General features: G+C 38.9%; 2 protein-coding genes across 5 annotated transcripts in view; one reads left to right on the forward strand and one right to left on the reverse strand.

The window, feature by feature from the left end:
* The window catches only part of HLCS (holocarboxylase synthetase), a 121,767-nt gene extending 107,418 nt beyond the window's left edge, over positions 1–14,349 (forward strand). The window contains exons 7-11 of the mRNA XM_065640813.1: positions 2,290–2,357; positions 3,344–3,504; positions 6,986–7,100; positions 10,992–11,205; positions 11,705–14,349. Coding sequence (XP_065496885.1) covers positions 2,290–2,357; positions 3,344–3,504; positions 6,986–7,100; positions 10,992–11,205; positions 11,705–11,873 — 727 coding nt within the window. The 3' untranslated portion in view covers positions 11,874–14,349. The remainder of the gene's footprint in view (positions 1–2,289; positions 2,358–3,343; positions 3,505–6,985; positions 7,101–10,991; positions 11,206–11,704) is intronic.
* Positions 14,350–16,072: 1,723 nt separating this feature from the next.
* The window catches only part of SIM2 (SIM bHLH transcription factor 2), a 64,933-nt gene continuing 54,258 nt past the window's right edge, over positions 16,073–26,747 (reverse strand). For 2 of the 4 annotated variants that reach the window (XM_065632764.1, XM_065632755.1), the window contains exon 12: positions 16,073–20,520. In XM_065632764.1, coding sequence (XP_065488836.1) covers positions 19,793–20,520 — 728 coding nt within the window. In that variant the 3' untranslated portion in view covers positions 16,073–19,792. Of the gene's footprint in view, positions 20,521–20,566; positions 20,695–26,747 lie in introns of those variants that run through there. The other 2 variants (XM_065632746.1, XM_065632771.1) reach the window with 2 other exon arrangements.

Raw genomic sequence — 26,747 nt, forward strand, 5'->3', positions numbered from 1 at the left:
TGAGCACTATGATTAAGTCGCTCTGCAGAAAAATGGAATTGTTAAATCTGGAACTGATTAAGTTGAAAGAAAAGAAGGGAAGTCAATATGTAAAAAAGTGCACGTACGGTTACTCTTTCTGGTAAGGAAAATCCAAGTTGTTTCTCCCAGAAAAAAAAAAACTAAGAAGCACACGCAATTTACAAAGCTCTGAAGTTTAGGGGTGTGGTTGTGTGGGTTTTTTTATTATCATAGGCTACATGGTAATTCCAGCACAATCTCAGGAAGTAGTAAAACTACATCTATCTGTCTCTTGCTGTATCAGTCTGGATATTAACAACTTCCCCATCTTGTGTCCGTTAAAGAATTTCTTCATGGCCCTTAAAAGTACAAACTCAGTCTCTGCATTTAATATGTTATTGCCTGCTGCCAAGCCTCTAATAGCTACATTCATATGTTCTGTTAATCATATCTCTTTGTTCTAGAAGCCTGTGTTTTGGGTTCATAATTAACTTTTTGTCCTGCTCTGATTATTTTCCTCCCATCATGGCAGCATATGACTTTTTTTTTTCCTATTTAAAAACAAATATGTGAATGGAGAAGTAACAGAAATCAGTGTGTTTTGTCAAAGCCCATAATCTCTTCCTAACCTTGCTTCCAAATCAAAATTAGATTTTCATGTTGCAAAACCATGAACTCGGTGGTGTAATTGAGATCATGCTGTTCCCAGAATATAGGGCTGAACCCTCATGGACTTAAAGAGCTACAGAGGGTTTTTCCCTAGGTCTTGGCATAAGAAGAGGTGTATTTTTAATGTTAAAGTTTGGTTAGGTGAGCATCGTCGCCGTGTGTAATCCATAGGGTCCAAAGGAAAGAATTACTGAGCTGTATTTCACATGAACTGGAAGGGCACAGGCAAAGACATCTTCTGGCTACTGCTCTTTGACAATGTCTCACTGATTCAGGAATAATGTGAGAAAACATTGTGGAGCTTGTTACGGCTTCTGTCAGTTCAAGTATTTCTTATTAGCAAAGATGTTTGTGGTCCAGGCTTTGCTTGGGCCCTCCAATAACCTCTCATTTTGATCACTATGAAAGCAAGTCAGCTATTTGAAAGATATTCTGAAACCTGGGGCGTCCTACTTGCATTTTGGTACCGACAGAGCCCCAAGAGCTACTGAAGACCCACGTTTCAACCTGCAAAGCAGTTGGGTAGTTCCTCATCTTGTCGCTGGCCTAAAGCCCCCTGTGTCTCTGGGTGGCAGGGGGGTGACACTTCTGCTTGCAGCTGGTCCCTGCTGCCCATGGATACTTGCTTGATTGCAGAATTTGAAACACCTTTCATACATATCTGAAATTCGGAGGAAAAAATTCTGAACGGTGCTCTTCCTGATTTGAACTGAGCTTATCTCCAAGACAAGATCGCTTTTATAGGCATGAACAACGTGATATTTGTGCCCATATTAGAAGTAGGTTTTTAGGCTATACATCACTTTCTGGGTTTACCTTGCTGGCAACATCTTGAATATCTGTTTTATCTGCTAAATAACTTCCTGAAAATGTGAAATGGAGAGGGATCATAGTACAGTTCAGATCTGTTTTAAAGTGGCTTGAATGAAGTTCTCACAGTAGGGTTTTTTTCTTCTTTTTTTAAGTCTAGCATTGACTCATTTGCTGGTGTTAAAGTGCACTTTCTACTTATCCCCAGAGGAAAGTTAGTATTCTTTTAAGTGAAACTATTTTAAAAGCAGAACACAAGCCTAAAATAAGCCAGTGTTCTCTAGAGTTCTCAGAAGGTGTAGATTTATTTACTGTAGTTAAATCATAATTAGTTCTCAGGGGATAGTGTATCTTTTAAACTGCTTTATTGCCACCATATTGGTTTTCTAAATAATCAGAAACTGCTGCTCTTATATTCTGTAGTATGAACAAAAATTTGCTGTAAGTAGAAACAAATGTCTAGAATTGCTAGTTGTCACTTACTGAAGATAGTGACACACAAAAAATAAGCGCTTCAAGAAAATGTGAAGAAATACAAAACGTATGTTATCAGAAAGCACCTAAAATGAACTATGGCCATAACTTTTTCCCATGTAATAGATACAGTAATGTTTTACATGACCATTTTTCAGTTAATCTTTCTTTAATATTTAATGCTTTTTGGTTAAGAATAAATGTTAACTGAAAACTGATAAATGGTAGTGCAATGTTAGCATAAAATATTATCTGATGTTTAAGCCTAGATTTTCATAAATGTAGCGTAGTGTTCCAGCTGATAAGCAAGGGGATTTTTTTTTCCCTAATTGACAGGTTAGTGTTCGAGTTGCCTGAGGAGATGGGTTTAATAGCAGTTGCTGTTCGACAAACACAAGGGAAAGGTGAGTAAGTTTTCTTCTAGTACTAATGGATGTGAATTAAACATATGAGATGGGACATTTGAATGTCACCTAGCTGCCTTAAAAATACATTATGAGTATTTTTATAATATAATCTATAGAATAATCGTGTCCTCTTCTCCTTCCTCTTGAACTGCAGATTCAAACTCAAAACCTAAGTGAACAGAGACCAAAGTAAACATTTTCAGGGTGTTTGGTGGCTTTTGCAGAAATGATTTAGTGGTCTTCTAGTTTCTGCCAAAAAAGTCTCCCCAGTCATGGAAACTGCCGTCACTACATTAGTGTAATACAAGTCAGGCTTCCAAATCAGAACTCCTTTTTAACTTAACAAAACTGAGTCTTGACTTGCTCTGAGATAGAGGCTTCTTGAGTCTGCAGGACCTGCTTGAACTGTCATGTGGACTTTCACAATCTTTTGCAGATATACAAGCAAGTTCTGTCTCTTTCACAGGAAGGTGCTAGTACTGACATAAAAGCCACATTCATTTTAGTAGAAGAACACAGTGCCCAGCCTAATAAGCTCTTCCGAGCACAGATCTACATGAAGCTGGTTACCTGGCTTTTGGTACAGATCTAGCTCATGATTCACAACGTGGGTGGATTGCTAGATGCACACAGAGCATCTTCACAAAGACTTTTTGACTCAAACAAGATTTTTTTTTTAATGTGTATATCACAAGATACCAGGAAAATCCTGGAAGCAAGACATTTAGGACATTCTAGGAAATTGAGTAGCAGCATGCACATTAAACAACCTGCTTTTTTTTTAAAGGAGAAGCTTTACACTTTAACCATTCTTCTTTCAAAATAAGTTTGGAAACTCCATTACAGGACTCAGGGTAAATTCTTGGATGGGTACTATTGAATCTTTCTCTTTTGTAGCTGTCTGCATTAACAAAGTGATCTTTTTAATAAATATTTTTTTCTTCAGTTGGAGTTAAGTTAACTTGTATTCTCTCCCTCCCCAGGTCGTGGTGGAAATGTTTGGCTCAGTCCCATGGGCTGTGCACTATCCACACTACATATCGCCATCCCTCTATATTCCAACCTGGGCCAGAGAATTCCTTTTATTCAACACCTGGTGTCCTTGGCAGTGGTAGAGTCTGTTAGATCACTACCAGGATACGAGGTATCTCATTCTAATTTGTCTCAAAATTCCTATTTTTTCATTAAATTCAGATTTTAACTATGTCTTCCATACGTTGAATGACTGAATGCATAATACAGTTCTTCAGCACTTATATAATGGTAAACGTATCCTTCGTATATGCTTGATTATTTATGTTTTAAGAAATCTAGTATACATATGATGAATGCTGTCTTTTAGTGAGCTGATTAAGTATACTGCACTCGTTTCACTGATAATCTTATGGAACTTAAGTCTCAGTCTTCAGCAGTGAAGAAAATGTCAGTTTTGTTTGTCTAACAATTGAGTTAATTTGTTTTGATTTCGAAGGAGCTGGGGAAGAGAGAGGAGGGAAAAATAAATAAAACTGACAAATCCTTTTCTGCTTTTTTTGTTGGTGCTGTTTCAGTGGTCACTTTATCCCTTTTAAAGGATTTTTCCAACCCTTGTTTAAGGTTGAAAACTGATTTCTAAAGCAAGAACTTAGGAGTATTGCTCTCAAGAGAGAATCAAGTGTCCTGTCATCAGTATTAAAATGAAGAACCAGTCTTCTTCATCACCTCATATATCTCCTTTTTAATGTTACCATTTCCTAATATTTGCTAACTATAAAACTTTGGTATTTTACAGAAGTAGTTAACTAAAGCATATGTTTCCTATATTACAGAAAATCAATGACTTATACACATTTACACATGAACTTTATTATAGCGGCACCCAGTAGCTTTGCTGTAGTTCAGGGTCTGTCAGCCTTTCTATTAAACCCTTCTAACTTCAGTGCTTCATAACCTGACTATAAAAACAAAATGCTTCAGGCTAAAATTTGCAATATAAAATATTTGGCTAGAGTGAATAATTTAACCATTTAAAATAGAAGGGACAAGAGTTATTTTTATAAAATATGAGTCTGACTGGGAAAGGAGTTAACTTATGAATTGAGGTGGTTTTGCTTCCGTATGCCTACCCTGGTATACTGTCGCGCTTTTTTTGTATTTTATTCCATTCACGAGGAAAAAGGTGACTGAAGTACTAAATATAAAAATAGTGTGTGCATAGCACGTGTACAATACATAGCTTGCTATGACCAACACAAAGTTACTGGATCTCTTTGATAGTTCATCCACCGTAGACAATGAGTGAAACCAGTGTTAAGGGTCTGGACTCAAATATGTTAGAGCAAGGAAATTTTAAAAATTATCAGAAACTTAGTGCTTAAATTTCCCCTTTAGACTTGGGTAATGCAGGACTTTTCTTTCCATCAGATGAACGTACGTGCCGCGCAAACTGTAGTAGCTGCAATCAGTGGGCTAGTCTATAGATGAGGCTTCATTCTCACCTCTGAATTTCTATACCTCTGTGGCCGTATGTCAGAATCTTTCTTCAACACACTTCAGTGTTTAATTTTTCCATACAACAATATGAAGTACCCGTGTCTCAGTTTATCAGCCATTTGTCAGTCTTAGGATTGTCATGAATGTTGACAATGCTGAGCAGGCAGCGACCGAGGCCTTGTTCTGGATCCTCCTGGAGAAAATCTGACCATTCAATTGGAACTTTCACTGTGAGAATTTGGTGCTGCAAATGCAAAGGGCCTTATATCAAGAGCATGCTTTCCTTCCCCGTCCTGAGAACGGCAGACATCTCTCTCTAGTAAGTGAAGATAAGAACGTACTCCATTCCCACCATATTTTGTGACTTGACCGTCATTTCTTTGACATGCATAGAATCATAGAATGTCCTGGGTTGGAAGGGACCCACAAGGATCATCGAGTCCAACTCCTGTCCCTGCACAGGACAACCCCACAGGTCACACCGTGTGTCTGAGGGCCTTGTCCAGTCTCTTCTTGAACACTGTCAGGCTTGGGGCCGTGACACCTCCCTGGGGAGCCTGTTCCAGTGCTCCACCACCCTCTGGGGGAAGAACCTTTTCCTCATGTCCAACCTAAACCTCCCCCGGCACATCTTCCTGACATTCCCTTGGGTTCTGTCATTGGTTACTAAAGAGAAGAGATCGGCGCCTGCCCCTCCTCCTCCCCTTGTGAGGAAGCTGTAGCCGCCATGAGGTCTCCCCTCAGTCTCCTCTTTTCCAGGCTGAATGAACCCCATGACTTTAGCCGCTCCTCATACGGCTTGAATAGATGGATAGTTGCACGGTACCTTGTCACTCCATTTTGTGGCACACAGCCCAAGTCTCTGCCATGGAGTTTATGTCCTGAGAATACCCAGTTGATTTGGCTGTTCTTCATGCTTGCTGTCCCTTCAGTTGCAGTGTTAGTGTCTGGTGTCTTACAGGTGTATGTTTTCCGTAAGGAAAGATCTACTGAATGGCTCTTCAGAAGATCTCCCAACACTGATAATACTGTTTAACTGTATCATACTTCGCGTGTCTCAAGAGTTTTCTATAAATCCTTTCCCAGTGCGAAGAGTCAAGTTGTTTTCCATTATGAATATGAATTGGTGCTACTCTCTCTTAGAATGCTTTGATAGCAAAATCAGGTAGTATTTCCTGTCAATGTATGTGTAATGGACTCCTCTCTGGCCTTTAAATCTGTCAGGAAAGTAGACATGGATCCAGGTGCAGTTTTCACACATCCTGTAAAGGGATTTCATAATCTACAATAGGAGGGAATGCGACTCTTGGAGTCCTGGAGCACCTCCCATAATTTGCCTCTGGGGATTACAGTCATATGCAGTTTTTCAAACTACAGGAAGCACATTTGCTTTCTTTTTTGTGTTTAAGCAGCCGGTGCAAAGTTCAGTTCAGTTCTGTGGTTTCAACAAAAACTTCTCTATTGGGCTGGAACGGTGTCACACAGCACAGTTTGTGTTTCCAGCTCCGTGGTGTTGCTGGAGCGTAGCTGCCGAAAGCGGGAATATATTTAGGACGTTACTGGCATATTTACATAGTTGTGAACTGGAATTTCTCCTGTCTGCTAAATTTCCTTTCTGAAATTCAAGATGTCACTGTCTCCTTGCCTGGTTTCTGCAAGGATCCTCAAATACGGTGCTGATGTAATTGTGGGCTTACCCTGATTGTTTATCAGCAGCGAGACACAGTGGCTGCCACAGTTTGCATCTTTATTCAATAGATCTTTTAAATCTTTAACAGGCAGTCATGAATGAAGGAAGTGAATTATCTGAAACTTCATGATTTTGAGACTGAAAATCTCTGGGATCTTCAGCCCCCTTTTGGTTTTGGTCACTCTAAGCCTTTATTATCTACCTTTTTTTTAATAAGTAGACACTTTTCTCTGACAGCTGCCGACTTCCTTAGTAAACGATGTAACCATGCTACTATGACTTTTTCAGTAACATTTGTGGAGTGCTTAAGTAGGTTCTCTTTATGAAGAGGAGTTGACAGTATCACATTCTGTGTGGCGAAGAGGTACATAAAATATAGAATATGGAGTGATGGATGAGCTGTGTTCTTATAATCAGTATTGAAGAGCAAAGTGTTTCTAAACGTATGTTTTTGTTTCTTTAGGATATTGATCTGCGAGTAAAATGGCCAAATGATATTTACTACAGCGATCTTATGAAGCTTGGTGGAGTTCTGGTTAACTCTACACTTATTGAAACAACATTTCATATACTTATTGGTAAATGTCTATTTTCAAGCCTTTCTATACTGTTTTTTTGGAAGAAATTTGTTGTTAATGTCTTTGTGAGTTCGGCCTGTATAACCTCATCTAGGTGTTCCTGCTCTGGCAGGGAGATGGGACTAGATGATCTTTCAAGGTTCCTTCCAATCTCTTAACATTCTGTGAGCCTGTGTGAATCTGTGAATGATAAGGACATGAACAAATGACGATAGCAGGCATAAGAAAATAAAGCACAATATTAAATCAAAAGGAAGCACAAAACGTAAATGTTTTCATTCTTCGTAATAATTCCATATGCTTGACAAGGAAAATGTAAATGCAAGCATCTGGGCTGATGTAGTGGAGTTCAAAGAAAGAGCATTACAAGAGACAGGGAAAATGTCTGCCTTGATTTGTTGCAGAACTAGTAGAATATACTGAAAAATGTATCCCTTTTTTTCAATTTTTTTTTCCAACATGAAAATTGTTAAATAAATAATATACCTTTTACGTCAGGGGAAAGAGAGCTACGTACATGTAACAATGGTTTCATTTCTCCTTTCATCCTTTTAAAATTTATTCATAACTTGTTTCTGTTTATACCTTTCTAGAAACTGGAATATTGCTAGTAAAGCAGCAGGGAAGTAATGTTTGATTAGTTAATCACTTTCTCTCAAAGCTTAAAATTTGCAAAGTAGTTGGGAAGGCTGGGTCAGGGAGCAAAGAGTGGCGATCTCTTTGCATTGTGGAGATGAGCAGCCTACCTGGAAAGTTGGCTCCAAAAAGCACAGCAAATCTCAAAAAGACCGTGCATGTATTTTCCAACAAGTCCCAGTGCTGTAACTGGAGAAGACATTTAGGTGCATAAATAAGTATTGAAATGTTTCTGTTGTTTCAAGTCTGATAACTGTTTGTTAAGGAAGATTTTTCCCCTAAGCAGCAGTAGCACAGATCTGTCAGACGTGCTCAGAAACCTGCCAGCAGAGCTCTAGATTCTGGTTCCAAAAACACTTACCCGTGGTATGTCTAAAAAAACTAAATGAAAAGTTCCTTAGCAAGTCTAAAAGGTGAAGAGGATTATAATATTTGGTTTATATTTGAATATAGCACAGTAGATAAGTAAAATATCTTGCTAAGAGAGTGTGGGCATATTGTTTCTGTCCAGGTGCTTTAAATTCTAGGGTGCAAACAAGCAGAACACTTGAAGAAGTCATCACCTCCCTCTGTGAAACATGCCTAGCCATTAAATTTTCTGTTCAATTGTTATATCCTCGTTTTGTAAATAATCTACATGCACAGAATGGAAGTTGAACCAAGACACTTAAAAGAGTCTCTCTGTGCCCCATCAACCATTTACTGCTTCCATATGTTTTTCCAGAGCCTGTTCTGGTTAACGCAAGAGAAGCAAAAATGGCTCCAAAAATAGTTCATCTTATCAAACATCTCTTTGCACATTACATATTCATTTTGGACCTTGTGTTTCTTATCCTAAACACCAAAACATTCAAATTCAAATGGAAACTTTCTGTATGCATTTTCTCTAATGTCCTCCACAGGAGTCATTTTGGTGGTGATAGGTCTGAGGTAAATACAAAGTTGTACATTTTCATGAACTTTCTTTCACCTGGAAGCTTCTAAGATAGAAACTTACTTGCCACATACTAGTCCAAGGATCTTCTCCATCATTTCAGTGGTGTATGTCATTGAGAGTAATAGAGGTAACTCATGACATCTAGCTTCTTGTGTTAGTAGTAACAAAGAGATTAAATTCCCGTGACAGGAAAGCTACGTCAGATGCATCATTCCCTTTCTGCAGTCATGGAGATTTCTTTTATAGACCTCAGTGTTTACATAGCACTCATGGAGAGTGTTCCATATGTGAGGGAAGTATTCAAAATCAAAGCCGATCTACATGGCTTCACTGCTCTGAGAAGTACCTCAGAAGAATAAGGCAAGAGACAAACCTGCCTTTTCACCTGTACTACATTCTCAAGGCCCCACAGATAGAGTCACAGAATCATTTTGGTTGGAAAAGACCTTTGAGACCATCGAGTCCAAATGTTAGCCTCTCACTGTCAAGTCCACCTCTAAACCGTGTCCCTAAGAACTTCATCTCTGCATCTTTTAAACACCTCCAGGGAGGGTGACTCAACCACAGTTCATGTTCATACTTTTAAACATATTTTTAAAGACCTTTTTTTTACGTAACTTAATTATTGTGGGACTTTTGGAAGAAGAGTTCTGCAGAAGAATATGCTTAATTTAAGGACCAGACTCAGAACAGACACAGGTAGCCAAGCAGAACTGGAATGCAAGGGACGGCCAATGTGTTGGACCTGCAAAAGCTCCGTCTGCCTCTGCATGCAGCTAAGGCGCGTCCGAACAGCACAGACATGCTGAGTGCAGGGCTAGCCCTGGAACTGGAAGATACATTAGCCACATCAGCACACTGCAAGGTCCCTGCTAAATGTTTCTTTTTAATGTTTCTCACATGGGCAATGCAGAGATGCCCTAAGAGTCCTGAGCACCTAATATTTTTCCAGTTAGCTGGCTACATTTTTGCCACCAGGTTTATTCCCAGATGCTTCTGCCTCAGCTGAGTTCATCACCTCAGTGTGTCTCTCATGGACATTCCAGTTTTGGGTTCCTCAGTGATGATCCCCATACACACACACCTGAGTTCCCTGTGCCCGCAGATGGACTCCAAGGCCTCATTACGCACTCTGACAGCACCACCCCTAGCTGAATGGCCACACTCATGCTCTCTTCACTTGTCCTGTATTTGAGTGTGAACAGCTGGCATGGCACATTATTTTTTTCCAGTTGATTTTGCTTTGTCTCTTCCTGATAATACATTTCTCTTCGTTGCCATAGGATCAGCGTATTGGTACTGGTATCACTGTGCCTTTCTTTGCATGCGTTCTCTGGCTAGTTAAAAGTCAGTAACTCCATTCCACTGAAGAGATCCTTCTCATAGTTAATACAAATTTCTTCCATATATGAATAGTCACATTAATAGCAAATTTACAGAACACTGCATCTGGACCTTCTTGCAGATGGAGGTGTATCATGTCTAAACCTGATTGACAGGACTGGGGTTTTATCCCAAGTGTCTGAGAAAAGCAAAATCCAAATTATTAGGAGAAAAAAATAAACAGGTAATACAATATATTTCTCTACATCCCTCGAAGCCTGTTTCAGCAGGCTGCAAAAAAGGTCCCAAGAGCCGTATTTAAATAAGAAAGGCAGTCTGCCAGCATTATTCTAGCTGGAGAAATCTCAGTGAGAGACTTGAGGCTTCTAAAGGATATGCTGCGGTAAAATAGATTAAGCAAACTGGAGCCTTACATGGCAAATTTAAATCTTCTGTGCTTTCCAGAGCAAGCCAAACAAGGCTTATCAGCGAGTCAAAAGGCTTGATTTTCAGAAAATGTAGTCAGCTAACTGTAGCAAACAGAAAGTTCTCTTAATTACTTTTTAGACTGTGAAGTAGAACTCCATCATAGAGTATGACCAATGATTTACTCTCAATTAGCTAGTGATCTGTCAGCTTCCAGGGAGTAAAAGAATTTCTCACTTTGATGTTATTGTAACCAGCGTGCAAGTTACCACTTACCATCTTCCTAACCCTCACTGATAGGATGGTGTCTTGTTGAAAGACTGCGCTGGATTTGCTTCTGCAATTTTGAGGAGGCATTTTAAGGGCAAAGAACAAGTAAAATCTGGGCTGAGATTTGTAATCACACAAGTAGGAAGATTTAAAGGTGTAAGAGACTGAAGAAAAACAGCTACTGGAAACATCCTTAGAGAGAATTCTATCAAGTAGTTAATAAAGCACTGATTTTCTGGTGGTAACGAAATGTTCATATTCACAGATCGCATCCTCTTCTTTTGGTTTGTCTTCTTCAGGCTTTGGATTTAATGTGAATAACAGCAACCCCACCATATGCATCAACGATCTCATCACAAAATTCAATAAGGAAGAGGGGACAAAGCTGAAGCCTTTAACGGCAGACTGTCTTATTGCAAGAACTGTGACCGTGCTGGAGAGACTGATAGATATTTTTCAGGAGAAAGGGCCCAATGGAGTTCTTCCCCGTTACTACAAGTATTGGATACACAGGTAAGTATAATGTTCTTCTTGAGCTTTCTTTTAAGAAAGTTGGAGAAAAATCAGATATTTTGTCTTTTTCTACTAGATTGCCTTTAATACTAGTGACTTAATTAAGATATACTCCCAAGTAGGGTATAATTTTTTAAGGGAGAATAGAAATAGCACGTAGTAAAATCAAAGGACTGTAATGAGTTAAAGAATGGTTCTAGGTATTTTATCTGTATCATCTCAAAACAAAGAGAATGATTTTTTTAGCTAGTGATGAAGCTGCTGTACTCAGGTATTTTATAAAAAAACCAAAAAAAGACTGGATTAACTCCAACTCTGTTAATTCCACAGAAAAAAAATAAAGCAGGTAGAAAATGCTGCTGAAAATCATTCTCTGTAAAGAACCAGTGAAGTGGGAAATAAAAATATTCTGCTAGACATTAGTCCTCTAAGCTGTTTTTAATTGTATGTACAGTGTCCACCAATTAATTCCTAACTGTCTAGTTCTCTTTATTTGCAGCGGTAAGCAAGTCCGTCTCCACCACGAGGAGGGCCCGATGGCCTGGATAGTTGGGATAGATGACTATGGATTCCTTCAAATTCATGAAGAAGGCAAAGGTGTGGAGTCCGTGCACCCAGATGGCAACTCTTTTGACATGCTAAGAAACCTCATAGTCCCAAAGCACTAGTCATCCTCAGAGCTCAAAATGCAAAAAGAGGCTGTTTAGTATTTGGCACCAAGCAGCTGAACTTGCTTAAAGGTGGGAAGGGTGGTCGATAGCTTGATTATTTTTTTGCCTCTGATTTTCTGATGTCTGTGTTCTTTGGCATGGATAACTTCACCCGTTAAGAAGAGGTAATTATCTCATTGCTGAAGGCCTTTGTTCTTTCATATTAACTTTAAGACACACCTATGTTGCCGTTCTTTGTAAGCATCTATTCTTTTAAAAGGAGACTGATTGCAAAGGAATACCTTGCAATGAACAGAATTTTCTCTTCAATTACACACTGTATTTGAGAAACTGAAGTGGCTAAATATTTCCTTTGTGTCTCTATGTTTTTATTCTGCTTTAGCACAATGCAGTACAATATTTATATTTTTACTATAGTTTTTTAAAAATAAATTCCAGTTTATGCAGTCTGTGGTGGGAACAACTGGAAGAGCTCATCAAATATTTTGGAATTACTGGGATTCCCACTGTGTTTAGATTCAGGTCTAAGTAGAGCCTTGCTGATTTGGTTCTCCATTTGGGCCTGTACAACTGTTTACCATCCTCTGCTTTGGTCTCAGGTCTGCAACTCCCTCATGGCTGCCTTGAGTTTTTGGGGAGTTTTCCATCAGCACTCCGCTCTTAGTCAACAGAATCGGAATAAATCATCTCGTATCTCCTTTGAATCATAGTCTTCCAAGAGCCTTTAATCCCCGTAAGAACAGCTCACTGGAGCAGTGTATCGTAGTCGAAATCCTCTTATCCAGGTTATTATAGAATCCCATGTCAGGACAGGGAAATCTATATAGTGTACAATTTAATAGTGATTATATTTTAATAGTAATGAAGCTAAGCAAATAAGTAAGAGAAAAACGCCCCACTCTTAAAATCCCTGCCATGACAACTACTGCAGTGAAAAAGAGAAACACATGGTGTCCAAATTCTCTTCCATTGTTTCTGTTGTCACCCCGTTGCCCAAAGCAGACCATCAGCTCTTGCTGCTAACCATTAAAAGCAGGAGGTTTATCATCTGCTGACCTGAAAGTAAGTGTTTTTGGGGGCTAGCTGCACAGTTCCAGGTTGGGCATAATAGCTTGGTCGTGATTCGAAAGCAGCACAAAGTAGGCACATGGGAGCTTCTGTGCCATGGCAGCTTGTCGGGTTTTTCTCCTGAGCAAGGCGAATTTGTGGCAGGAGACTCGGCCACCACAGCACTTCAAACAGTTCTCTGCAAATGAAAAGTTTGTCATAGGTGTGATGTGGCCAGCTTCATTTCCTCAAGTGGGCAGCACTGCTTATTGTGTTACCTTGTCCCTGCTGAAGGTGGATCAGCCAAATTGGTTTCCACAAAGGACTTCTGTCTACTAGCCAAAAATGGAGGTTTGTAGGTTAAAGTTCACCTCATAAATAATGTGAACATGTTAGTAAATTGTTTCAGTTACAAAGTCTTAAAACAAGGAAGCCAGTCTGTAATGGTAATTTAGAGCAATCCTCACATATTAGGGTTTAGGTGGTTTGGCAGCAAGTGCTAGAAATTAAGTTGTCCCTGTTACATTTAGGATTTTATGCTCCGTATCACAGTAGATTTGTCTGTGTGCCTGGTTGTCCACCCCCTGCTGTTTTGTTTTCCCCCATGATCCACATCATGTGAGACTGCACACCAATATTTCATAAAACTGCACAGTGGAGTGTAGACAGCTGTTAATTGGCATAGTTAAAATGATACACATGAACACCAGTTTTTGCTTTTTCCCACCACATGCTTTCAAAACTGCATCGGGCTGTTAATTTTTGGCAGCTACCTTAATTCTGAGTCAAATATTGATGCATAGTGTAATCAAATGAAACTCAAGCCCGAATTTATAAAGTTTAAATTTTAAAAAGAGCCCATTTATATATACATCTATTAAAAATGCATGCGTGCATATGCACACTCTCATCTTCCTTGTGCATCTTCCTTGTCTACCTTTTCCTTCAAGCAGCTTGTGAGCAGCATGTGCTGCTGCAGGTCAGCGCTGGAAAGCATAGCTCTGGTGCTGTTTTTCCAACTGCAGAGCTTTACAAAACTTTAGATCTGCACATCAATCTAGGATTTGTAGCTAAAACACTATCTGTCCTTTGGTACTGAAGGGTGTGCCTGTGGGAAGCACCTTTGGTTTTGCTCATATTCCAAATAGATTGATGAGTGCCTGTAGTGATTTCTTTTAACGACCAGGTCATCCATCAGGTTTTGGTTTGAATTGCTTCCTTAAAACACACTCTTCCTTCACTAGGGACAGGTGCTGTAGAAGAATGACGGGGGAAACGATAAAACACATTCCTGTGTGAAGGGCAGAATGGACCTGCAAACCTTCACTCAGCTGCGCTACCACAGTGTCTGAGCAGCAGGCAGATGGATTTTTTGACAGTAAAATCCTGCAGTATATTGATGGCTGCTGTTGTTACTTCTGGATTTCTTTGTAGCCTTCTTAAAGAAAATCTTGTTCTATTCTTATTTTGAGTTGTAAAATTCTTCTGAAAGTTTTTGCATTGGAAAGAAACTTCACGTTGAACTTCCTTTCTGCACATGAGAACTAACCAGGTGTGGATGTGTCAGCGCATAGGTGGGTGCTGTGGAAACGTACTCCTTTGCCTCAACTTTTTAGTGGCTAATTCTGTGTGTGTAAAATACCTGTTGTCTTGAGGGAACAGCCTTGAGTTGGTTGAAGCATTTGGTACAAACCTGACCTTTCCTTCAGAAGAATCAAAGAAAATTCCCGTTGTGTGGCAGGCAGCTGCATAAGGTCCTTCCGACAGCAGCCGTTTTGTCGAGAAAGCCAGTGAACCTTCCTGTGCCACATGCACCTTCAGGTAGGTGGGGAGCGCAACCATTAGCCTTACCCTTTTTATGCCAAACTTGGCACACCCGGAAAGCCACAACATTTTTGTATGAAAATCCTTGTTATTATTGTTCTTTATGTACGACAGACTAATGTGGTGTAGAGTGTCTCTGGACATAGGTATGGAGAGAATCAGACAACTCCAGATCCAGCAGTAACGCACTGAAAATGTTTCATTTCATTCAACTGTCTAGATGAGTAAAGCACCTCTTTCACTGTGAGGCTGATGTCATATCTCAAACTATTTTCTTGATGAAGTGCTTTCAAAAACCAGTTTTTACAGTGTCCATATTTCTGTGACTTCATTTATTTCCTCCTGGACTCTGTTATAACATTTCTTATTACACATTGTGAAAATATTTGTAGAGATTCTTTATTGTTAGGAAAACTTCTGCAGAGCAAGCTGGGGGTGTTGGCACGTGTCTGTGTTCAGAAGGAGTAAGCGGGTCGTCTCCAGTGAGCACCAGTGCTGTTTCCAAAGATTTGAAAAAGTAATGACATACTTAACATTAAGAGTCCAAGCAGTACATCTCACTTCTAATAAAAGGTTTTATAAGGCTTCAGAGCGTTTTAAAAAGTATATCCAACAAATATCATCTACTTCAAGGGCTATTACCTAGAAATAATATTAAAGCATTTCATTCTTTATGGTGCTGCTTCATTGTACAACCATTTTTTAAAATTCCTTTGCTTTTTCTGAGTCAGCTACAAGACATCAGCAGTCTAAAAAATTACTCTCTGCAACTACTTTGGAATATGCAGTAGCTATATATATATATGTATAAATGAATTACAGCTTAATATCAATTGTGAACAAGATTTGTGCCAGGAAGAGCTGGTTCCTGGGGGTCACTGGTGTGATAGAGGCATTTGCATGCATCGGTTGCCGCAGCGATGCACTGCGCTGATCAGACACCACAGAAATTAAATCTGGACTGAGGAAAGAACAGGGGTCAGAAAACGCTGGCGAGCCACAGGCTGCGGTCACGTCACACACAATTGAGAAAAAAGAGCTGCAAGGAGGAATTAGAAACTGGTGTTGTGTTCGAGCATCTTGCATTAGCGTGTTTCATTAGTGATTCTGGGTTATTTTCAGTTCTCTGGGAGTCTTCCTTTAAAATGCAACGTGGCTGAAATACAATAATTTTTTTAAAAATCCTTGTATTTTATAGCACATTAACTGTCAAATATAGTATGTATTACAGTTGAAATAAATTCTCAGATATACAGCTTTATTCTTTGTGAAACCCCATGTTTTGTAATTAAAGAAGAAATCCAACTCTCTTTTCCTTTGGCTACAGGATTTTATTAACATTTTAACAGTTTTGTTTTACATAATAAATAAGCAAAAATGCTTTACATTTTTAGGGAATACATATATAATTCTGAGCATTAATAAGTTGTTTGGTTTGCGTGCTTTTTCACCTACATTTGCCAAATAGCTTTCATCTGCATCATATAAAAAAAGCAAAATCTAATGTTCAGGAAAAAAATGGAATAATAAAATTTTCTCTGTGTTGTTTTTGAAGTATGACTGAAATGTTGAAAAAATACTTGGTGTCCTGTTTTGTGATTTTTAGAGAAATAGTGGTATTCTGGCAGGTTTCCCATTCATTTGCACTTCATCTCAGTGATGTATTCTCCAGTTTTACACCTATTGTCTTCTGTGCTTAATTTCATGAAATTACTTCAATACCCTTTTTCAAATGACAGGGCTACTGCGACCTGAAGAGAAGTCTGTTCCCTTATCACCTTATTTACATTGTGGTGTTTCTGTTATTGATGGGATAAAAAATTTGAGACCTCAGTATGGGATTAATGTTTCCAACTTCACGTTTTGGTAAAATATTCCCTCTCTTTCCTTCTCTCTCACATTCTCCATGTCATTTCCTTGTCAGGTCTGAACTCCCCTAAGAGTTAAAATCCTATCAAGTCGCATGACAAAGGTATCTGTAGTTGCTCAAACAAGTACAGTAGAGAGAAATGAGGTTATTTTTCATAATATATTCCAATTCACACTCCCCTTCTGTGACATTTCTTTTTCCAATTATTAAAAACATTGCCAGTGTCAATGGCTGTGCTGCACGCTGCAGTACGAGTGTGCTATGAACATCTGTAGTTTAACTGACTAAAAGTCATATTTTTCTCTCAATAGAATTTGCTCACATTCCAGATGTGAACGTGCAATTGCTGTTTCTGTTTTGGAATGGCAGGAAACATGTTTCACACGTTTGCTTTTTTAATCACAGCTTTTTCCTAAACTTAGCCTGTATTATCTTATGTGAATGCATAATTGATTCATTATTGCCTAACAGGGGAAGTTCATGTACCTGAATATCATATACTGCAAAAACATCTGTGTGAGAATGATGGAACACCTCCTCTGCTCAGGCTCATTGAATAAAGCCTGGAAGTGTGAATAACAAGGTAGACGCTGGAAAAATATTTTGTGGTATTTTACTGAAAAATATCAATGGCTTTTTTTTAACCAAAGCCTAATTTGTACGTTCCTGAAAACATGTTTTTATAGTGAGAAGTACTTACAAGGACAGAAAAATGCAGCAGATTGACTTTGTGTGCCGCTAATGAGGTACAGAGAAATGTGTAGTATGAGAGTTGTGCATCAGGTTTCTTTTTAATGATGCGAACAATGTCAGTTCCTCCTTTATAGGGCATGGTTTTAATTTAGAAAATTAACATACAAGCCTTAGCATAATTGTACCATGATTGTACCTTTCAAGGAGTTGGGCCCATTTATTAGTAATGCTGGCTGGGAAGGCTGTTAACTAAAGCCGCTGTAAAACCACCTTGTGTCTCATCGCTTCAATTTATAAAGTCAGAATGTCAGTAATCTTCACTCATAATGTTTCTGTAGACTTGCTCACTTCTCCGGCTTTAGAGGAACCAAGGAGTGCAGTTATACTGAGGGACTGAATATGCTGGTTTGGTTCTGCACTTTTTTTTTTTAAAGTCAGTATTCTGGTAATGGCTGATTAGGGATTTTTTGCTATATTTATCACAAAAGATATTTTTCATGCTTTTTTAGCAAATGAAGTCAGACAACTCTGAACTTCCAAGTGAATATCAATTTATCTTCGTAATAAAGCCTCCTCTGTTAACCTTTTCACAGGAAGCAATAAAAATACTGAAGATTGTTTTCAAATATATGTTTTAAAAGTATTTTGTGTACTCAGAACACTAGAACAGGCTGCCTAGGGAGGTTGTGGAGTCTCCTTCTCTGGAGACATTCAAAACCCACCTGGACGCCTTCCTGTGTAACCTCATCTAGATGTTCCTGCTCTGGCAGGGGGATTGGACTAGATGATCTTTCGAGGTCCCTTCCAATCCCTAACATTCTGTGATACGAGGAGATGACTGAATATTATTGCTGGATGTAAAAGATTGAGAACATGTAATTTTAAAAAATGTGTATTTCATTACATTTTTATCCGAGAAGGTGCAATCCATGCGCAAGTGTTTTCCCATATTGCACAAGCGAAGGTCTCCTTAGAGAGAGTCTGATAAGAGAGAGAAAGGTTTAAAAATGTAAACTAGTCTTGAATTGGGCTGAGGAATACAGCTAAGTATAGATGGCTCTGATCTGCAACAACTTTTATTGTTGATATTTACAGTGATTATTTAGGGAGCCATTTGTTGTTTTATCAAGAGCACACAAAGGCCATTTGGGAAAGTGGTTGAAAAACAAAGTGGACTGACTGCTGTCAATGAAACACAAATCCCTATGTCTCCTTGTTTGTAAACTTCCCAAAGAAGTAATTAAAGGGGAGAAATCTCTTCCTAATAGGCTGGACAAAATGTAGATGTGTGCTGTATGGGTTTTGCTTGCTACAGTTTATTACAAACTGAGATGTGTGCAAAGCATTCAAGTGCAATTTTGGTTTTTTGTGGTTGTGCAGCAATTTTCAACTTTCTGTATTCAGATTGTCCACTAACGTTATTTGTGAAGTGCACGAATCAGTCAAATATTAATCTTACCTTTGTGTTGACAATGAGATTTATGCTTAAGGGAGTTCAGTGTGTTAAAAGCTGAACCTTTCAAACTTCAGAAGGCTACTTGTAAGTTTAAAATAAAGCATAAATGTTCATTTTTCCCTTGACTATAAAGAAAGCATTTCTGGTGCTATTATTAAGATGTATTTTTGACTAGCTGGTTTGAAAATCTGCACAGCCTTCTCCCAGAATACTCAGTGAAAAACACTTTTTAGAAGTTTCTTTTTCTCATTACAACATTTCATAAGGAATAATCTTTAGTTCCCACTACATGATTTGTCCCAATTTGCCATGACAAGACCTGTAACCCTTTAATACACGTCTTTGTATGTACTAATTTGTCATATCATTCCTTGTTGAGTTAAGTGGTGGCGGTAACAATCTCAGAACACTGAAATCTATGTTAAATAAATCAAATCTGGATTTGATTTATTTAGTTTAAAAACTTCTGGATAATTAATAAATAAGATTTTTCCAAACTGAGTTCTGTTTAGTTAGTACAGCTGTATTATGGATACTAAAAATCACCACTCCTTAAACAAAGTTCATTTTTCAAGGTGTTTAACACCTGGATGGAGAGTTGATGCAAGGTTTCACACAGTTTGTCAAAAATACCTAAACTAGAGTGTATAGTTAATGATAAAAAAATTTTGAATGTATTTTGAGAAGGAGGGGTTAAGGAAAAAAATGTTCTTCATATAAATCTCTGCATATAACACCTATCATTTAATTTTGTTGCACACTATAAAATAACAAAAATAAGATCTGTAATATGTCTTCTCACTGGCACCAGAGCTTAATCTGTGACAACGAAGCATGGAAGCTAGATGTAGGGGTTTTTCCTGACCTTGAAGGTACTTTTGTTACACGTGGCTTGCCAGGAACACATGAGTCTGTCCCTCATTGACCCTCAGCTATGCTCAGTAAGTGAAACCATGTTTTCTCATGCTTTTTGCAAATCATTACAGTTTGGCTTCTTAATTAAATGTAAATACTCCTCTATTACCGTCACCTTCCATTGGCTATTATTACAGAAGTTCCAATATAGTGGGGTAGTGCAGATTCCTTGTGGGTTTCTGGAGAAGAAGCTGATGAAGGGCTTTGGTTTTTGTAAATGAATGTATTTACTTCCTCGGAATTATATCCATAATTTTCTCCTACATGTCCTGTAGCTGTACATGACGAAGTTTGAAATGTACCGTGTTTGGCTAAAACATGGTGATAATTTAGAAGCACAAATGGAACTTGTCCAGAAGGTCTCGCTTCCATCACACGTTCGCTTTCAGAGTCATGATCGAGCTTTACAGTCATTCTCTCATCACTGTCCAGTTCATCTAGATTTGAAGCGTGGTAACTAATATGCCCATATTTGGGTTCCTTCATACAAATCCTTCTTGTTTGCTCATATACTGAGGGCACTGGCAAGAGATGACTTAGTTGTCCTATAGCTTTAGACTGGAAACATTCTGATTTTGGCAGCAAGGAGTTAGCTATTGAGTTTGAAAAAGAACTTTCATTAATGCTCATTTTTTCTTGTAGTTCTCTGTTAAAAGCTAATTTGTTTTCTTCTTTAATGAGGTGGTGAGGTGGCTGAATCCTGTTTTCTATTTTGTTGGATTTCATAATGCCGGAATCATAAATCTCTTCTTTGTATCTGCTGCCTGGCATGGGCGCTGTGCAGCTTGTAAAGTTGTCAGACAGAACATCTTGGCTGTATCTTCTGTTTGGTACGGGCACTTGCAGAAAAGAGAAAACATGTTAATTACTGACAATGAGCTCAAATAATAGTTAGACTATAACATATTTTATGACCAAACCTTAATACCCACTCGGTTTGGGCCAGATCCAAGTCCCACTGAAGACATCAGAGACATTCCCATTTGCTTTGGATAATTCTCTTTAAGACAATACTGAAAAGTGAAAAGTGAAAGAAAAAAAAAACCCAACCCATTCAGAAGGGCCGACGATGTCAAACAATTCTGAGAAGTTTTTCCATATGAAATGCCAATTCGTTTATTTGACTGAATAATTACAAATCACTGTCATTATTAATATAATTCTGTTTGAAAAACTAGCATCAGAGATTAAAAATATCTGTTGAAAAGCAACAGAAACACTTCTCGAGTAATGCTGTCTCTCTGCTTTTAAGTTAATATATAATAAAGATGCATGTCTAATATAAATGTAATTTACAACATACACTGAGAATATTTGTTTGAATGTGGGAGTACTAAACTGGGTATGCATGGAAAATCAAAAGCTAGGTTCTTAAGTTTTCAAGAGAATATGAACCTAGGATTTCTAGTCAGGCTTTTTCTCTAAAATATATTAAGTAATCCTAATTTTATCTTAAGTTTCTGCATGGTAGCTGAACTCTTGAGGCAAATTGGATTGCTGTTATCATTTTCTGCTTGGCTTATACAGTTTTTCCTTTTTGTACACTCCTATCTACAAATGGTAAGAGAAAATGCACTGGTTTACTCCTGTACAGTATGGCTAAAATTAGGCGAGTTCTAATTTTTTGTGCTGTCTTGTATGAACGATTTGACAGTTATACTACTCCTCCAAGGCATGTTTGAAAGTTTTATGTTAACGGTTAAATGAGGCACTTAGCAAATTTCTCACATTAAACCTAAACTCTTATTTTGTGTTATGCTCACTGAAAGCCCTGGAAACCTAAGTGCCTTTTGTAAAAGGGATTTTCTGTTTTTCTAAAAATTTTATTCAACATCTTAAAAAGTTTTGGAGTTCCCCTGTAGTGGTTGCTGATGTAACTGTACTCGCTAATAATTAAATATTCCCTGTGCTATAGTAGACTGGCAAAGCCTTCATGTATAACAGAGGAAGCAGAAATAGCTCAATTGTACCTTTTTTATATGCGGAGCTTCATTAATTTCAGAGGGAGTTGCACCACATAATTAACACCAGAATTTAAACAAGAATCTGGATCTAGTTTTTTCCTTGATCAACCCACCACCCTCCTAGAAACAACAAACTTTCAAGTTATTCTTTTTAATTTCCATGTATATATTTTGTACCAAGAAGTATATGCAGATCTAAGTAAAGTGAATTCTCATCAGCTGTTGAAAAATGACCCTCTTAGATCACAAATCAAAACAGGGATTCAGCCACATGCTTGAGTGTAACTTAGAAATTGCACCACTGTAATTATACTACTATAATTTTAACTCTACCTTTGGCGTTTTTACTTTGAAATAAGTATCCATGCTAAGAGTTACTGACGTATAACTCATTTGGTTTAACTAATCTGATATACTGGTTTTAGTGGTTTTCCCACTTGACACATCCACAGGGGTGATGGGCTTGTTCTTCCAGTGCAGCATGGAGTATTGTTACTCTACAACTCTAGTCTCTGAACAAAAAATTGTCCTTTTCCATTTTTAGAGCCCATGCTTGTGAGGAGCTGAAGCATCACAGCTACCGGTTGGCCGCTGTCTTGTTATCTTCGTTTTTGTAATGTCACATTCTGCTGGGCTGATGGCTGCCTTCTTGGTACCAAGAGGTAATTTGCATACTTGGAGATTTACAGGATATTATCCATTTTGTTCTATCCTGTTTATCAAACATGGTTTTCATCTCTTTTGTTGACAAAGAAGGTAAGGGTCTGGTTAATTGTTTGCAGGCTTCCATTAAAGTTGTCAGCACATTTGTGGAGTTAGAGCAGTTAAGCAAGTCATGTCTGCAGTGCAACAGAGCACAGTGGGTTTTGGCCGCTCACATCCAGAACAGTTACTGGAGTTAGCCTTAAACCTGCTTGTGTCTTCCTTTGCAGACAAAAACCCAAGCGCGCCTTGGGAAAGAGGTTTTTTCATACAGAAGTTAATAGCTGACCAGCTGCTCTGTGCTGCTGTAGAAGGGCAGCGCCCCAGGACTGCTTCCACCCATCTGGCACGTGGGCAGCTGCCAGAGCACCCGCCTCAGCAGGCACCTGGGGCTCCCGTGCATTCTGCACTTCTCCAGCGCTGAAAACGCTTTATGGTCGTTGAAGTCAGTGCATTAATTTGGGATGCTTTCCGGACCACTCTTTTGCCAGAGCAACTCATCTATGCTAAGGGAGGTAGATACACTCCACATCTAAGGTTGTGTATCATACCAGAGTGATAGCAGCTTTCTAGGAGGCCCTTTGTACCAGCTTACACTGCCTCTGTCCAGAGCAGCCTACAACTGCAACAGTGAACTCAGCCCTTCAGGCATCATGTCTCTGTTAATTCTTTCCAAGTCGCTCTACTTTTCTGCTGGCGCACAGGGTGCAGCTTGGTCAAGTTGAGGGAAAACCTGGAGAGAAGAACCCCAGCAGCAGACAGTCTGCTCAGACTTCAGCATCCGTCCATCCAAGTGGGAACAGGAAGGCTACTCTACCAGGTATTTGTCTTTGTTTAAAACATATTGTGTTTATTCATAGTTACAGTATACTAGTGTGATGTTTCCCTCGTCAAATGTGGTGTTGCAGTGAGGAGCATTCCCCCATCTCCTTTACATAGTGCGGTGAAAGATCAGATGGTGCTCTGTGGGGAAAGATGCTTGCAGAAAAGGTGTTTCATTCGCAAACATTCCTTTCTCTACCAAGATGTTAGTAGTTAGAGACGCTCCTTGTTCCCTCATTGCCCCTGTCTATTTCAGTGACAATGAAAGAAAGGCATCTTGGAACCAGGTTAAAGCAAATAAAGACTGGAACTCAACATTGGTCTTCATGCGAAAGGTACACAGTCCTTGTCAGCAGAGTTTTGCATCCTGTCTGTGAAAAACCTTCTCTGGGCTGAAGCCCTCTTTGTGCATGCTTTGCCTTGCGTAATTTTTCTTGGGCTTTCTGATCTACACTAGTCTCCGAAGCGTGTACTCTATGTTTCAAAAAGACAATATGCCAACACTTGAATGTTGACATGTAGCCCATGCTGTTTCATTGTGTTTCCTAATCCTTTGTACAAGAGGGCCTTCAGAGAAAAGGAGCAATTACTCAACCACTCTTGAGTTTTGCCAAAGATGAATGAGTAGAGCTGCTATACTGCTCAGGTCACACACTCCTCTCTCACAAAGGCATGCTGGTATTTGTCCATGTCAAACAAGTTGAAGATGCAACTGGTCTTAATACTGTCCATGCCTATGAAAAAGACATTTTTTAGATCAGCTCAATATCTGTGCTGTCTCCTGGTCTGAACCCTAATTGCAAATCATCTGAGGCATGGCTTGATGTTGTAGTTACTATGTTCTCCATTTTTCTTCCTCCAAAAACAATAGCAAGACAACATGATCTTCAAGACCTCTTTGCCACTAGTGGAATACACTTTTCAAAGGTGGTGTCCTGTATTTCTTCCAGCAGTCATAGCCTGAACCCAGGGAGTTGGATTTGGGGAGGAAGACAGACCAGAGCTTTTTCACAGATTTTCGTAGTATTCTTCATTATTTCCTGAGTTTTGGCGTGATTGGTGGCACTAAGCTCCACACTGACAGTACAGACCAGCCAACTTAATGAGAAGTGGGTGCTGTGGTACCCACAGTAGTAATGTGTCCATTCAAGTGTACAAAAGAAAAGTCCCTGACTAGGAAGATGGTTGCCATCTCTGAAGTGAGTTTCTTCTCTGATGACTAGGCCAGCTGGAAAAAAAAACTGGAAGAAGCTTTGAAACTAGATTCTGAGGCAGCAGCATCTGATTTGCAGGCAATTTTATCTGCTACGTGCTTTTCCAGAGCTTTGATGGCTTGGCATGATCATCTTAAAATCTCTGATCTCTCCAAAAGAAGCTATTTTCCATAGAGAAAAATGTCTCTGGCATACGGCATTTTTGGCAGATGCCTCTATGGATGTGAGGCCTAGCATCCAACCCGGTTGCCAGATGTCATATTTGGCATTGCCTTTGGATTGAAGATAATGACGCTAAGCAGATCCTCTCTGCTTTGAAGCTTACTGGCTGTCAGTTTTTCAGCAAACCGCTGGAAAAAGCTGCAGTTGACAACGTAAGGAGGATCAGATGCCCCTTTCAATTCAAAGCAAAAAATCACTTCCAAAGGTTCAGATTTCTCTTCTGCCACCAGCCTCAGTGAAAGTACAACAGGGCTAATTCTACCTCAAGAGGAAACAAACTCTGGAACAATTAGATATAAATCCTCTTTGCAGTAGAGACTATATTTTTCTTTCCCCTCTTACAACACTACGTGTGAACTCAAGCAATGATCTCTGACCAGGCCTGCGTTTGACCATATTCTTTTTTCCTTCCTAAAGAGTACAATTTTAAGTGCCTTTGCAGAGAATTAATTGTACCAAGTCAGTTTTCATCAAATGCGCAATAGCTAAACATCCATTAAAATACAACTGTGCTCAAAAGAGAACCCACATATTCCAACTTAAACAACAAAACCTTAAGTAGACGTAGAACCAGAAGTAACAACTGCTGGTATCACACCTCCATTTTCCTGACCATAAAAATTGGTGAAGGTGTGCATGCATGGTGAAATTGAAAAATACCCGCTGATGCATGCAGGTTTTTTTAGAACTTTTTCCCCAAACATATTTAACAGAATTCCTGTAGAATCCATCTGACTTTATATATTTACTAGGAGTTATCTGCCCATATCAACCAACCGATGGTAAATTGCTTGTCTGCTGCTACGCTCACCGGGCTTTTCTGGCAAATTTTATGGCCATGGTCAGTTTTACAGACTGTTCCCTGAACAGGCTGTTCTTTCCATATCTATTCTCAGTTCTGATGGCACCCTCTGATCAGCAAGGGGTGGATCTACTTTCTTGGTTGGTCTCGCAGCATCTGTTCCCCAGTTCTTCCCCAGAGAAGAAAAGCTGATCTGACTGTACACCTGGAATAGTTCTGCTGCTGCAGACGTATTGGGGGTCTGCAAGATTTACTTCAATCCTTATCCTTTAAAGATGTAGCTTTTTTTTTTTTTTTTCCTTTTCCACAAAGATACATCATCTTTAGAAAGAATAAAACCATTTCTTATTTTTGGTCTAAAGATACTTCTTTTCATACCCTGTACACAATAGCGACAAAAGGAAGCCAGCATATTAAAGAAGCATGGACTCAGAAAAGGCATTTAACCTGCACTAGGCTGTAAGAAGAGCTTCAGACTTGCTCATTTTCAACCTAAACACAGAACAGTAAAATAAAATGCTACAGTCAGCTAGGTGAGGTCAATCAGCTAGGTGAGGTCAAACAGTCCTGTGAAGGACAATACCCTGAGCAGAAGTTATTTGCTTCTCTGTGGGAGACACATCCAATGTCTGATACTGTCTTCTGTCTGATGTAGCAAGCTCAGCTTTTAACATCTGCAGGTATTCCCTTCAGATCTATGTTACCTAATGTCATATCCCTAAGTGAATACTTGTTTCTGGTACTCAAGAATCTTGAGCCTATATTTTCTAGTTTTTTTAATTTTCTATTTCCACTACTGGTTCCTCCATCCCATCCTGAATGAAGCTAGAAGAAAGAAGTGGTTGCATCTAACTTTATAGCAGTATGTCAACCAGTCAGTCCTCATCAGTGATTTTTAACTAATCAAAATGGTGTATGCAGATAGATGTAATATATGTGAGATCTAATGATTAGAGCTTATCTTAAGCTTGTTTACATTTAGTTACTTTATAGCTTTGCAAGGTTATTTCTTATAGTTTGCCCCCTCAGAGAAGTCAATGTCTTCAGTGCTTCCTTCAAAGTATTTGAGCCGACCATCTATATAGAGAGATGGTGCAGTTGATCAGGGAGGAGCACTGAAGATATTTTTAAATAAAGCAGGAAGACCGTGCATTTCATTTACTCTTTCACTGTAGTAATTCTAAGATAAAGACATTCAGAATGGCTTCATACTCAGGGCAATCTTCAATTTTCACATGGAACCAGATCACATTAATTTTAATTTCTATGTGTGAACTGAAGTATGTTTGTTTCTTTCTGACGTCAGCACTGACTAACCTGAATAATTCCACCAAATAACT

This window comes from Caloenas nicobarica, chromosome 1 (assembly GCF_036013445.1).
Source record: "Caloenas nicobarica isolate bCalNic1 chromosome 1, bCalNic1.hap1, whole genome shotgun sequence".
In the NCBI taxonomy this organism is placed as follows: domain Eukaryota; kingdom Metazoa; phylum Chordata; class Aves; order Columbiformes; family Columbidae; genus Caloenas; species Caloenas nicobarica.